General features: G+C 37.2%; 1 protein-coding gene across 1 annotated transcript; it reads right to left on the bottom strand.

The window, feature by feature from the left end:
- Positions 1-1,149: 1,149 nt before the first annotated feature.
- Positions 1,150-5,592, bottom strand: ahsa1a (AHA1, activator of heat shock protein ATPase homolog 1a). Its single transcript, XM_035524519.2, has 9 exons — positions 5,272-5,592; positions 4,329-4,519; positions 4,128-4,210; positions 3,917-4,034; positions 3,737-3,825; positions 3,384-3,509; positions 2,881-2,982; positions 2,743-2,794; positions 1,150-2,107 (listed from the first exon to the last, which is right to left on the bottom strand). Exons 1-9 carry the CDS (start codon positions 5,349-5,351, stop codon positions 1,944-1,946), a joined length of 1,005 nt encoding a protein of 334 aa, XP_035380412.2. The 5' UTR covers positions 5,352-5,592; the 3' UTR covers positions 1,150-1,943.
- Positions 5,593-15,018: the final 9,426 nt, after the last annotated feature.

The raw sequence follows: 15,018 nt of genomic DNA on the forward strand, positions 1-15,018 counted from the left end.
TTATGCATCTGTGTTTTATTATTACAGCTTTATTATTACAGATTTTTCTTAAAGTGCAAATAATGTAAAGTAGGGCCTGTGCTTTTTTGAAGTTGTATGCTCGTCTATTCAAAAAGAAAGCCGTTCATCTTACTTAGCATTAAAAAAAATTCTGTACATTTTGGTGCTAGCTTTTAATATAATAATGATATTAATTGTATTTTTAAAATATATTTAGTCATTTGTTCGCTCCGCCATAAAACACTAGCTACTAAAGCAGCTAAATTCTGCTTGTAGATGGCCATATTAATTGATGAATAGCGTCACGTCTGGTAAATTAATAGGCCTACTAAGCCTATTTTAGACAATTGAAAGTGAATGACATCGGCTTTTAAATGTTGGCGTTTTCCAATTTATGGGAAAAATATTAGCATTACTTTATTACTAACGGAATGTGTCAATTAAGACTATTGCTGTACCACACTCTTGATTCTCATTTTTGCTTAATTTTATAAATCAGTTCATTCTCTCTCTCTCTGTGTGTGTGTGTGTGTGTGTGTGTGTGTGTGTGTGTGTGTGTGTGAATACTCTCTTGGAAGACCTCAGTAGGTTAACTGCAAAAAACTTGTAAGATATGAAATGTTCCATTGCCACATTTTCAGTTAGATCATTCCGTTGAATCTCATGTTCATTATGCATATGTGCTTACATGAGTAGGTTTATTTGGAGGCCCATGTGTGTATGCCAGAATTGCTAATCAGCAAATTTACCATCTACCGGCTCTACACTGAAACCGGTAAACCGAAAACTGTCAAAAGTAAGCCTACCTGGCGAATACATTTGTAATAGATGACAGATCTTAAAGCAGTAATGGGAAAAAAAATCGAATCCTTTTCATTGATGTAGTGGCAAACTGAAAATCAATGCTTTCATTAAATTACTGTCATCACTTGATCTCTTCACTTAAGAACAATAAGAAGAAAATTGTATTTGAAGAGTTAAACTCTGAATTTGTATCACAAGTGAATTAAATTAATTTTGCAAAGCAATCCACATCGCATATGAAGTTTCTATACAGCGATAGGTTTAGAAATGACAAATCTCAACATTTCTTTATATATTTGCTTGTTCTTGAAGTATTATGGTGCTAAAAAAAAAATAAAGTTCATATTTTCTATCTTCCTGAGTAATTTATTAAGGACCGTATTACAAAATAATTCACCTTTCAGAAGTTTTGACACTGCGCACCAATTTTTCGGAGGCACTCACAGCTAAAAAACACTCTTTTGTGTGCAAAATAAGAGTGACACGTCAGTGTTTGTCAAGATAAATACTGCTCAGTTTCATATTTTCATTAATCTGGAATCCAAACATCTCCGTCCACTACTAAGAACAAAGAATCTGTCGATCTTTAGCACTCAGAATATTTTGGCCTTAAACTGCTTTACCCAGCTTCTTTGATTAAACGATGCGCAGGAAAATATTTTTCATCAGAAACCTTTCTTTAGCACTAGCAACAGTAACAGTAATGTAGGTAACCATACTAACTGAGTCAGTTAGATTAAAAATGTGGTGTGTGGACAACATATTCAGTTATAATTTAAGTTCATATATAGATTTTATATAAAAACTATAACAATGAGCAAAATCATATTAATTTTGATACAAAAAGTTGTTGGTAGTAGATTCAGACTTTGGAACTGTTTTTCATACACTGTCACAATGTCCAATGTAATATTCCATTCTGGGAGAAGGTACACATGTATACTTTGCTTGCGCAGCTAATGAAGGATACACACATACACACACACACACACACACGCGCGCGCGCACGTGTATATATATATATATATATATATATATATATATATATATATATATATATATATATATATATGCGTGCGCGTGTATGTGTGTGTGTGTGTGTGTGTGTGTGTGTGTGTGTATGTGTGTGTGTGTCAAATTCAGACTCCATAACCAAATGTCTGTTTAATAGCATCAAAGTAGTATCTCTGCCAGCCCTCCTTCATTCTCTCCTCTTCATTGCTCGGGACACCTGTAGCTTTCAGAATCAGTTCTGTTTCTCCACTCCGGTCAACAAAGTTCACAGTTACTGTTGAGTAGTGCTCTGCAAAAGAATGAATTTAATTTAAATAAAAAGAAAGACCAGTAAAAGAGACTGTAGTCTTTTGAATAAAGAACTGTCTTAGTTAGAATGATTGATAAACCAAGCATAAGGTTTATATGTATTTACACAGTGTACTATACTAAACTGTGTTTATTAAGCTTTAAGGGTTGTATACATTTTATTAGAAACTTAATCATAATAGGAATACCATTTTTAAGAGGTCTTTAGGAGGGACATGGTATAAATACACAGCAGAGACCTCTTGGAATAGCAGATTATCATGAAATTTATATTTCTTTTAATGAAATTCTACGGTTCTTATTATTATAGCAAAGGTTTTGTTGGATTAGCTCATTATCATTTCAATACATTTTGTAGGGTATAAACTGCAAGCAACTAAAAACACCTGATAGACAGTTACGACTGTATTGTTGCTTGGCAACAAAGAGTTAAACTCACAGACACATCCTCTAGTCCTTCATCATTTGTCAGTTTTTGATCACAAGACCTCTGGCTGGACATGTTTGGGTGGCAGACCACTCACAATCAAGCACTGACAGTAAAACATTTTATATAATAAAAAACACTGCTGGGTCTGATAAACTTGCTCCTGTACATAAAATGAGACGTCCTACCTGCAGGCCAGGCTGAAAAACGCCATCTCATTTCAATCATTTGGTCTAGGACCTAAAATGCACAGGTTGTGTCAGTAAGTTGTCATCATACTTGCTAGTGCTGCTGATGAAGAAGTACTAAATGAATTTTGCCCTCACCAGATCAACAAATTCTCCGTGTACATTCCCCTCCAGCAGCCGGAATTTGCCTCCCTTGTCCCCGTCTACAAATGCAGAAAGATGCGTGAATGCCTGGACCATCTAAACCATCAAAAGAAAAACATTGGATGAAGACTAATGAAAATTCAATGTTGTGGTTTACATTTAATATATAAAAGTTCACAATAATATTTTCATACACAAAATGATGAACCACACCATAGTCAGAGCTTACCTAACAAATTGTTTGCAAGAAGTAAAAATCATTACTTATTATATGCATTTTAAGAAATATAAATATAACCCACTATCAACCATCAAATTTATTATCAAAGCAATTAACAGTTACACAGGAACTTGTTTATAGATAGTACATTGTAACTGCAAATATGGTTACTAACCTTTCAATCTTCTGAACTGTCAACCTTGTCAGAATGTTGAGGTTCCTACAAGTTCCTACAAGTACATGCATTCTTGTAGAGAGTTTAAAGATTAGCCCTAACCTCTTGGTTGAGGAAGACTCTATAAAGCTCTTCTGGTGAGGTCATGAATTTCTCTTTCAAACTGAACTGGACTGTGGAGATTTTTACTCCAGAATTGAGAACTTTAGTTGGAGTGCTGGTACCAACCTATGCATGGAGGAAAGGATAAATATACAAGTATATCCCTCACATCAAGCAGGGTTTGATTTCTCTGAAGTATTGGACAACAACTATAGTTATATGATACAGTGAGATTTTGACTACTTTCTGTACCAATGTAATAATGTTCCTAATACTATAAATGCATTTTGGCTCAGTAAATGTTAGTAAACAAACATATCCCAGAATGTTCAAACAAATTAATCAGACTGTACCTGAGTTTTATTCGCTTTGCTCTTTATCTGTGTCTGCTGTTGTTTATTAACACCATCTGATGTCGGCAGGATCATACCCTGGGAGAACTCTATAATAAATAACATGTTTAGAGATCCATTAAAAACCAATGGCCAAAACAACGAAAAATGTTTATTGGAGATTAGTTTAAGCAGCCTCACCTTTCTTTAGGTGGGAGACGTAGCCTGCTAGAGCCAATTTGATTTCCTTCTCTCCCTCTTTTTTCATGAGGACAGTTAGAGGAGTAGGTGGCTGGTCTTTACATGCTGTAATACATATCTGTGTATACACCATAAACAAATAAACAAGATTTTAAGGTGGCTGTAGTCAACATTCTCTCATCTCATGAATATCCTATTAGTAGACACTCACATCCAGATCATCGGGATCATTTTCATCTGAAAGGTTTAACACCTCTATGTTTCCTTTATACTTAATGCCATTTTTTGAGGTTCCTAAATTAAGGAAAATAAACATGAAGAGGGTGACGCAAAAAGGTACATAAAGCAAAATGAATCTCATGAAAACACATTTCATTTAACTGGTAAAAAATACACACTGCAAAAACATTACCAGTCCATGAGGCTTTAATGGTCCACTCATAGAAGAAGATGAGTTTCCCTTTGCGATTGTTAATGGAAGCCTCTCCCTCAATCTTGCTGACATCTGTGATTTCGCAAAAGCCATCTGCACCCTCTACATGAACCCTGAGAAGAAGCTCATTCAATATGTCCTGTGACCAACTTGTAACATCACGCTCCGTCCTGTAATATAAAATTCAATAATCCAGTATTTGAAGAATAAAATAAGACAGTGGGTGCATTTATCTACAGTAAATACGGGGATAGAACAAATGTTTCTTGGGACCATGTCACTCCGACACAGATATCCCTAGTTGTATACTTTGATACTAATAAAAAATGGGAGTCTGTCTAGCCATCTGCTACTTCCCTCTCCCCATGACAGTTTCTATAAATAGCCATTACCCTTACAAGAACAGACAGCATTCTAGAGGTATCTAACCAAAATGAGGAAAATGGAGAAACAGGTTATATGAAACAAATTACTATGCTATGCATGATTTTATGTCCATAAAATAAGAGAATAACAGCATTAATACAAAAACACATCCCTGCCTCTTTGTATTAATTCAATTACATTAAACGCAATTAGCAGACTTGCGCTAGTTAACTGTACTTTTAAACGTGAATATGTAAATTGGTATTTAGTACCATTGTCAGTTTCGGCGAAAAGTACGCTAAAGTGTACTTAGTTTACTTTCCGTTTACAGAAATCCTTGGCATCTGGTATACGGCTAGTTAGCTAGCTAAATAGATAACGTAACGCTTACAGACAAGCATCTCCCTAGTTAGCCACGCAGCTATCTTGCAATTTTCTTAACTGGGAGATTAGGACGATTATGAATAGAGTTCAGCAGTTAACTATTTATTATTGAAGATATTTCCCTAGCCAACCCCCATGACGTTCCTTCAAACTGACAGATATTTAAACCTACCAGTGCCAATTATTAACGTTCGTTGCATCTGCCATCTGTTGCACTATCCAGCGAGGGTCCCCCTCTCCCCACTTCGACATGACAGATTTGTAAAGCAGAATAGTAGGCTAGCTATATCTGACAAACAGCAGTGTGAGTTAAAGAGAAAGAAATAACAAACCCGATCTTTCTACAGAGCTACTCTTAGTAAAAAGAACAGGACACAACTCAACTCACTTAACGTAGCCAAAACACTGAAATAAGCCCTGCAAGTCTTAATAAATCCAACTTTCTGAAAATTGCAATTTGTATCTCCGACCAATCTAACCTATGAATAAACTCGTTCTTTAAATGTAAAGGCACTTGACAGAAACCAATATTGGATGTCTCTCGGTACGGAGTCTTTATGTTGCTGCGTGTGGAAAGTACCAGAAAAAAAAATATCAGCAAATTGGAGGTTAAAAGGATTCGCCAGTTACTTTTCCCGATCGTCGGTCCACCTTAAATCGCTAATGCAGTAATTATGTGTCAAATGTATTTATAAGCAAGTCTGACGCACAAATGCACACACTCACAAAACTATGAAATACTGTGTCAGACACAAATGCAGCTGAGGTTTTCCATCCGAGTATTTGTCTAGAGAGAGTATTAAGTGAATAACAACAATAGTCAAGGAAATTAATGAAATGCTCCTTTAAGTCAGAGAAAACTTGCCCTTTGTAGAGGAGTTTAAAGTATCTAAGGATTTTGTTCATGGGTTATGAAAAAAAGCAGGATCTTAGTTTTAAAAGGAAGCACTCATCCTCACCTCTGTTCACAAAATATAGGTAGTGAGAGAGTGAATAGGATCAGATATAAAAGTAGCAAAATGAGATTTCTTTGTTGCTGAATGCAGAGTGGATAGTTCTGAAATCTAAGAAGGCCTCAGAATAGTGCCACTGCACCTCAAGACTGAGAGGAGTAAATTGAAGTGGTCTGAGCATCTTATATTGATGCCTTCTGATCGGCTCCTGCTCCAGGTGCGTCCCACTGGAAGGAGGCTTAGACCCAGACCCAGGACCAACTGAAGGGATTACCACACAGGAGCCCTGGGAGCATCTTGGTACCCTACTGGAGTAGCTGGAATGTGTCTCAGGGAAAAGTCTGAATTGATCTTCTCAGCCTGCTACCAATGTGACACACACCATGAAATGCGTAAAGAAAAAAAAGAGAGAATAAGATGATACTGATGATGATCATTTATGTTGGACATACATTGGACATACATTGTTGGACAAAGCTTAACTCTGGATACTTAGAATTACTTATATCAACAATGCAAATTAGTATTTTCATTGTTAAATGGCACAACGATAAAGTTAAACAAATAGATGTTTCACATCAAACACCACAAATCCAGTGCATACCTCAGAGAGTCGCAAGGAGCGTTAGAAAGAATTCAACTTTAAGAGCTCTGAGGCGTATTATAAAGCTAAATTTTAATAAATCAATACATTTTATATATAAGTATATATTTTAATGCAATCACGAACATGAAATATAAAACAGAACATCCAAAATAAAGTATTCATAATCTACAATGCCCACATAAAAGAAGGGGGAAAAGTGACAGCGATCAATATTAAAAGCCCTGCACAGTATTTTTCCTCCTTACTCAAAATGTTACATTAGCAGGAAGTAGGTGATTATCTTCATGCTTTTGCACAGTACATAAAATAAGATCTAAATTTCACATTTTTGATAACCACCGTTCAGGAATTATACTTTATTTGGTGTGATCTTAGACATCACAGATAACACTAATTGACTATAGCGAATCGTAAGATACCTTATATTGCATATTCATGTGAAATCACCTGATGCTTCCACACTTCACTCACTCCGCATCGCTCTACTTGAGTAAGAGAGATATCGCGCAGTTTTTGGATGCAAGGTTACTCTCTGCATGTTATTCCAGAAAACTAGACCAAATCAAAATGGCTCAAGTTCATTTGGGGGGTTGAATTGACACCCAATACAAGAGTTTGTAGCAGTCATTTTACTGGGAACTCATTTGATAATTGAGCTGAGTACAGCCCCGATTTGCCAGCAGACTCAAGTTGAAAGCAACAACTTTCCCGACACTTATTGGATGCAGTGTGGATGATAACTTATTTAAAAATAAAGACTTACAAACTTTTCATTCGACACTTTGTTCAATAATGTAGCAAGCAATGAGAATATAACAAAATATGCAAGGTACAGTTTGCTAATTTTGTTATGTCATTTAGCGAAACTACAAATTTATTTTTATAAAGTTGTATGTCATTTTTGAAACCGTAATTTGTCAATGAACTTTCACACGTTTAGCTCCCGCCGTATATAGTCACATCCTCTTAGTCCGACCTGGTTAACCAGCCGAATATAGCTAGCTGTAGTTAACGTTAGTCAATAGTTTTAATGTAAAAGTGATCAACATGTAATAAATGGACAGTTGTTACCGCTCTAAATTACTTCTTAAATCATGAACTGTGGCGTCCTCTTACCAGGGAATTTGATTAGCCTCTATTTTATCACAGCATGGATTCCACTCTTGACTGACACCCCAATGGCCTTTCACCTCTTCATGTTCATAAAAGTAAAACCGTGTTGATGGGATCATATTTTCATCCTGCGCCGTACTGACTGACTGGGTGGTTACGTCTGACACAGAGGTAGTCAATTAATCTGCTGGGGTACACCCCCACACAGCAGTACTGTAAAAGACGACAGACGGGGAAAAAACTCAAAACACTCCTTTTAATGACGTTTTAGGTGGAAAAAAAAATAGGAAAGTAACTCGAACAAATAACATTGTTTGCGGAAATAATGTTCACAGATGAAAAAACTGCAGGGCCTTCAGATATGTAACAGAATTTTTTTTTTTCATTGCCAAGACATTTAAGAGACTCAACAAATAAATTCAACCAAGAAAAGCATGGTTTACATATGCTCAAATAGAAAAAGAATGCTTGGGTCTAGTATACAAGATAGAAAAGTTCCACAGCTATGTGTATGGCCTACCAACATTTGTGTCAGAAACAGCCCACAAGCCATTAATAGCAATCATTAAGATAAATGTGAAAATATCTCCATAAATCGAAAGGTTAATGATGAAACTTCAGCACTATGATTTTGAATGGATCTACACCCCTGGAAAATACATTGTTCTGGCAAATGCCCTGTCTCAAGCAGCAACACAAGATAAGCAACACAATGAAAATTCCACGAAGACAGATGTGACCTTGCATATAAACCTGGTTGCTAAAACTCTTCCAGATATGTCAGATATAAAATCCAAACTGATTGCAAGCGAAACTACACTAAACGTCCTACAACAGGTCATAAAATATATGAACAATGGTTGGCCCAAAGGTTTTTCAGCATTTTTCTCACCATTAGAGCTGAGTGTGGTAAATGCACTTTTGCTCAGACCGAACAGGACTGTCATTCCACAGTCCCTGAATGAGACTTGCTAAATAGAATAAAATACAGGCACCTTAGAACCAAGAAATACAAGAGGAGGGTCACAACTGTTGTTCACTGGACAGAAATGAATGCTGACTTTGACCAAATGGTCTTAAGATGTGCAGTTCGCTGGAAACATCAGAATAAAAGCCAAAGAAACCCATGATTCTTGCGATTCTTGCAGACCTACCAGATGAGGTGTGGCAGAAAGTGGGTACTGATTTACAGATTTTTAAGGTAAACCTACATGCTGGTAATTGATTACCTGTCAAATTATCCTGAGCTCACACTGCTTCCCATTGCTGAATGTGTAATCAAACATATGAAATCAGTCTTTGCGTCCCTTAGATTGTGTACAATGACAATGGAAATGCAAAGGAATTCCAAGCCTTTGCAAAAATGGAAGCCTTTCAACATGTCACCTCAAGTCCTTTGTACGTTCAGTCAAATGGCAAGGCAGAGAAGGGAGTCCACATTGTCAAACAACTGCTTAAAGATGACAATGCTGATCCTTAATTAGCTCTCTTGAGTTACGTATCCTCACCTCTTAAACAAGGTTTGTCTGCAGCTGAACTTTTTTTTTTTTTTGTAGCACAAGCTACAAATCACACTTCCTCATGCTAAAGGACTGTAACAAAACAGGATCCTAAAGCAAGAGAAACTGAGAAAGAGACAAAAAGCAAATGAGCACTCAGCACAGAGTTTACAACCACTTTCCAGAGAGGACACAGTAAGGATTGGTGATGCAAACATCTGGAACAAAAAGGCGACTGCTCCGGATGAAGCAGGTCCAAGGTTTTATACTGTCATAACAGAGGATCAACAAATTCTAAGGAGGCTATTGGAGTCTTCCGAAAATACAAGAGACATTGCACGAACAGCCTAGTGACAGAGCCAGAGTCCTCTGCATCACCACAACCATCAACAGTTCAGAGAAAAGCTATGGCAGCTGAACAAACACACTTACCTATGTTGAGAAGATCTACTCACACAGTGAAAAAGTCTGATAGACTGAATCTGTAAAATATAAAGACTTGAAACAAGACAATTTCTAAGAAAGATTTATTTTGTGTTTAATGCAATTGTCTCGTTTGTCTTTGTTTCTGTCTGTTCAGAAAATACGTTATGATATGCAATAATTGTCAGTCCACTGGGTGGCAGTAGCGAGTAACCAACGGAAACGCTACAGTAGATCAGTTTTAGCAAGTAGCTTTAAAGAATTGGCGTTGACGTTAAAGACGTTTGGAGAACTGTGTTCTGTAATACATGAACGATATATGTTTACAAATATCTCCAAATTGTTAAGTAATGAAAATTAAAAACAGGAAATAATAATAAATAATTAATTTAAACAAAAGTATTTTACAACTGTGTAGCAAATGTATTTTACAACTCACTCGTACATTTAGACTTTTGGCTGTTTTCTATGTTTTGCATTAGTGATAAATACATATTTTGTGAATTCTGCCCATGAACACTGCCTAGCAGGCCACATCACTTGGCAAGCATTGACAATTACTCTTGATGTTGGTCTAACAACTTTTAAGTGTACCACTGCCTCTGAGGCAAGCCTTCCTGTTTGGAAAAGATGTACTAAAAACATTGGATTACTGTTATTTTCTTTTAGGATGTTTATTATTGATCTTTATTATTGACATTTATTACCCCAAAGCTATTCTTCAGTTCATTAGTATAACTATTGTTTATGCCCTTGTCCATATGCCTTTATTGTGAACTTTTCCCCTAAAAACAACCAAAAAATTCAGCAATCACATTTGTTTTTCAAACATCACACAGAAAGAATAAAACATGCACTCAACCACACGCACGCTTTACTCTTTCTCTACGACATGTCACACATGCCTAAACAGAAAAACAAAAAAAAATACAATAACCCAGATCAACACCTACCTCAGTTACTTGCCAAGGCTCATCAAGAAAACGAAAAGCTGCCGGTGTATTTCTACTGCTGCTCCATTCAGAGTCTTGATGTATTGCATCGCGCTGTGGGGTGCCAACCGCTCAGCAGGAGGGAGGAAAGCTCTTCAGAGGGTCATCACTACTGCCCAGAAGATCACTGGTTGCTCACTGCCCTCTTTGGCAGACCTTTTCAGCTCTTGCTGCCTCAACAAATCAGCCAACATACTCAAAGACCCATCCCACCCTGGACATCAACAATTCAATCTGCTACCCATTGGGAGACGCTTCAGGTCCATTACATCACAGACAAACAGATTTAAGAACAGCTTCTACCACAGAGCCACATGTGAACTGAACACAACCCAACAGCAACACGGGCTGTTTGGGACCTGTGTGGATTCATGTGAGAACTACAAAGTAATAAAAAGCTTCAATATATCCCTATCATTTCTCTACAGATCCTGGTCTCTCCTGAACTTGTACTTGAATATGTAAATATTTAATATTCCTTTTTGTACATCTGGTCAACTTTCTTTATTTTATTCTAGTTTATCATCTATTCTGTGTACTCTATATCTGTAAATAGTCCAGTGTGTCAGTCTCTGTTGGTGACATAAGCACTCACCAAGACAAATTCCCTGTGTTACATACCTGGCAAATAAAACTGGTTCTTATTTATAATTAAGATTTGACACGTTTTCCAGTTTTGCTTTTGTAATATCTTACAAGAATGTAATTATTGGTGTTTACATAAGGAGAAGGATGAATATAATTTTTCCTCCATCAAAATCTAAACTGAACTTTTAGATGTTAGAATCAATAATTAACTTAGAAGTACTCAATTTACAAACAAAGTCAGTGGAGACACTCTTTATTAGAATATCACATTGTTAAATCCCTTTATGCATGTGAGTTATCTCAAATAAATGTGCATTTACTTATTTTTATAACATTTACTAACTAGAAAAGTGCATTTCCTGAAGAAAATACAGAGTGAGTGTACAGCATAAGCGATACACACATAGTTGCTAGGTGGTTGTTGTGGTATCCCCAGTGGTTCCTAGGGTGTTACCAAGCGGTTGCTATGGCGTTGTTAAGTATGCCAGCAGTCACCTGGGATGCTCTGGTATCCCAGGTGACTGCTATACAATTGCTAGGTGGTCAAGTGAATTCCATCGAATTCCACCATAAATGTATAACCAGTTAGTGTGTAAGCGGTTAGTGTGTAACTAGCAGGGGCGTCGTTAGCCCCCAAATAAGCATGTATTAGTAGTTTAAATCGTAAATAGTTCTAATTCTATCTTATTCAACCATACCATCGTGTTTCTAAATTCACAAAAACTGAGGTACTGCTGCCGTACAGCCTTGAAACCCGAATCACAATTTGAATCTGAATGATTTAATGTTCGGGTATTCTGTGACACCATTACCAATCGCTCTACACTGCCTTGCTAAAATCTCAATCAGTTTGTATCGCTGGGTCATAGAATGTTCCTGAAAACTATGCAACTTCAACGTAAAAGTAAAGAAAATACGTAATCTGAATGTCTATTACAAATGAAGTTGACAAGGACCCTAATGATTAATGAACAAATGCTAATGTAGAGTTACTTAAAAAGCAAACTATAACGATTTTTGCATTATGCAGTGCAGCATTTATGGCAGAGGTTAATGGATGGTTCTTTTTTATTTTTGAATTTTCCTGGGTGGCTTAGCCCCACCTGTCATATATTTCTAATGACGCTCCTGGTATCCAGGCTGCACATCCATGATGCGAATCTCCTGTTCCACCACATCCCAAAGATGCACTATCGGATTTAGATCTGGTGACTGTGGAGGCCATCTGAGTACAGTGGACTCATTGTCATGTTCAAGAAACCACTCTGCGATGATGTGAGCCTACCGAATGTCGCAGCAAAAAATGATACTCAACAGACCAGGCAACGTTTTTACAATCTTCTATTATACAATTCGGTGAGTTTGTGCAAATTGTAGCCTCAGTTGCCTGTTCATAGCCGACAGGAATAGCACCTGGTGTGTTTTTCTGCCACTGTAGCCCATCTGCTTCAAGGTACGACGTGTTGTGCGCTCAGAGATGTTGTTCGACATACCTCTGTTGTAACGAGTTGTAAGGGTTCGCACCAGGCCGAGGCCCCCTCCGGCCACCAGAGGGAGGCCTCGAGGCAACCACACCACTAATCAGGCTTAACACCCAACAGCTGGGCTAGACCATATTTAAGCCCAGTGACCCGGTCATTCAGTGCTCGGTCTTTGCCAAAGTTTTGAGCCAAGTTCCTGGCCGGTAACCTCAGGTGTCGAGGTCTCCGCGCCCTCGTGCTACACCTCACTTCTTGTCTGCGAGGGTGTCCGTGTTTTCACCCTCGAGTCTGTTACCCTTCGAGGCTTCCCTTAGCCATTGAAGTTCCTCTCCGTTTTCTGGTTTTGTTTGGGAAGTTTTAGTTTGGTTTTCCCCAGTGCATCGGGGTTGCCATTTCTTCCCGTGGCGTCCTTTGTTTTCCCTTTTTCCATGCTTAGCGTGGTGTTTAGTTTTTTCATTTTGTTTTACCTGATTCAAGATCTAACTGTTCTGCACACGGGTGTACCATTGTTAGAGCTTGGTTGTTCACCCAGTAGGCTGTTCGCGTCATCACCTAGCTGACCTGGGTTCGATCCCCCCTTACACGAGTGGGTTTATTTGAGTTACTGTTGCTTTTCTATCAGCTCGAACCAGACTAGACATTCTCTGACCTCTGGCATCAACAAGTACGTACAGTCTCTCATATACGAGGCTTGGGAGGGGAAAAAATGTTACTATTTAACTTAATTACTATTCTTCGATTACAATTACAAGAATTTTCTTGTTAGAAATGTAATAAAATGGAAAGTATACAATACTAGACTCGGCTTACATATTTGCAGATGCACAAGCAAGCCCAGTAGGTGGAGCTGCAGGTAAACTATTTTTTGGGTACAGCCAGTATACCTATCAGTCACTGTAGAAACAGTATACAGGTATACAGCAATCCAGATTCAGGTGGTCTTGTTTGTGGAGACTGTAATACATGCATAAATTGTACTGTGGTATCATGTAAGCTTTTAGTCATTTATGATTTTATAAATTCTGTTATGTTCTGAGCACAGATAATCTGCATGTACTACATATCAAATGTAGTCCTATCTTTAAAGTTGGTTTCAATGATGTTATGTACAATGAACAAAGACAATGAATCAATAAATGTTTTTTTTTTTACTGATGTACCAGTTTTTTCAAACTCACTGCAGTAGTGACATGACATGCACCCATTTACTCCATCCATTGTTCATATATATAAACAAAAATAGGTAATATATACAGTAGATTAAGTAAAAATATAATTTAAAAGTCATTTTTCTAAAAAAGCTCAATTATATGCCAGAAATGTTTAGTCTGAATTAGCAAACCATCTAAAAACATCAATGTGCAAAGTGTATAACACTGGTCAGAGGGACATGATGTTGCTAAGGTAGTGAGGAAGGTTTTTCTGCTGCATTGGTACTACTCTGACAGAGTAGGCTGGTTCCCCATTCTATTCTGCCTGAATGTTGTTTTTGGCATCTCACATCATGCATGGCCAACCACTGAGTCAGGCCCTGCGGAAGAGATGCATGATGCCTCTCCAACTCCTCCACATACCAAAAATCTGGCCAAAGGTAAAAATGTGTTCATAGTGTTGTTACTATGGTACTAAATGTTTAGTACTTTCTAATTAGGTTGCTTTGTAGCCCTGCATGTAAATGTATGAATTTAAATGTGATTATATGTATTTAAGTATTAGTATTGGAAGACAGGGGCAGATATGGCGAGCTAGCTGCAGGGTCAGGTGCAGTAGACACCTTAATACTAATGGGCCCTGAATTAATACCCTGAAGGTAAAGTTTATGGAAAATGTAATTAATAATCAGCCTTACTAGACTAGGCTTGCCACACAGGCATGGGTACCTTTGCAGAGTGATGGTGCAGTGAAGTAAGCCCTGTGTACTTGTCACATAGAATTATCATTAATTACATTCATAATTTTCTAATTTGATCACTTATAATAAAGAAAAGGGTTCCATATTGCATCATTGCAACACTAAAAGGTACAGGAACAGAAAAACATAAATAGGAGACAAACTTTAACCTTTGATTTTTAAAAACTATTGTCTTGTGATGGACAAAGTGACAAATGTGAGCATATTTTACAGTTTAAATTCTTTACAAAGTAGCTATCTAGCATCCATGATGGCTGCTTTAATTCTGTTGTAGATGATACAAATTTCACAACCACAGCAAATGCAATGACAACATTCTTATTTCAGTTTTTATTCTGACATACTGACCTG

Source organism: Electrophorus electricus, chromosome 7 (genome assembly GCF_041902795.1).
Source record: "Electrophorus electricus isolate QZ-2024a chromosome 7, ASM4190279v1, whole genome shotgun sequence".
NCBI classification, from domain to species: Eukaryota; Metazoa; Chordata; class Actinopteri; order Gymnotiformes; family Gymnotidae; genus Electrophorus; species Electrophorus electricus.

Coding starts and splice junctions, on each gene's coding strand:
- ahsa1a (XM_035524519.2), bottom strand. CDS start 5,351: ATGTCGAAGTGGGGAGAGGGGGACCCTCGCTGGATAGTGCAACAGATG. Junction 3,510..3,736: donor GCAAAGCGAATAAAACTCAG/GTACAGTCTGAT, acceptor CTCCATGCATAG/GTTGGTACCAGCACTCCAAC. Junction 2,108..2,742: donor TTTTTCAGCCTGGCCTGCAG/GTAGGACGTCTC, acceptor ATTCTTTTGCAG/AGCACTACTCAACAGTAACT.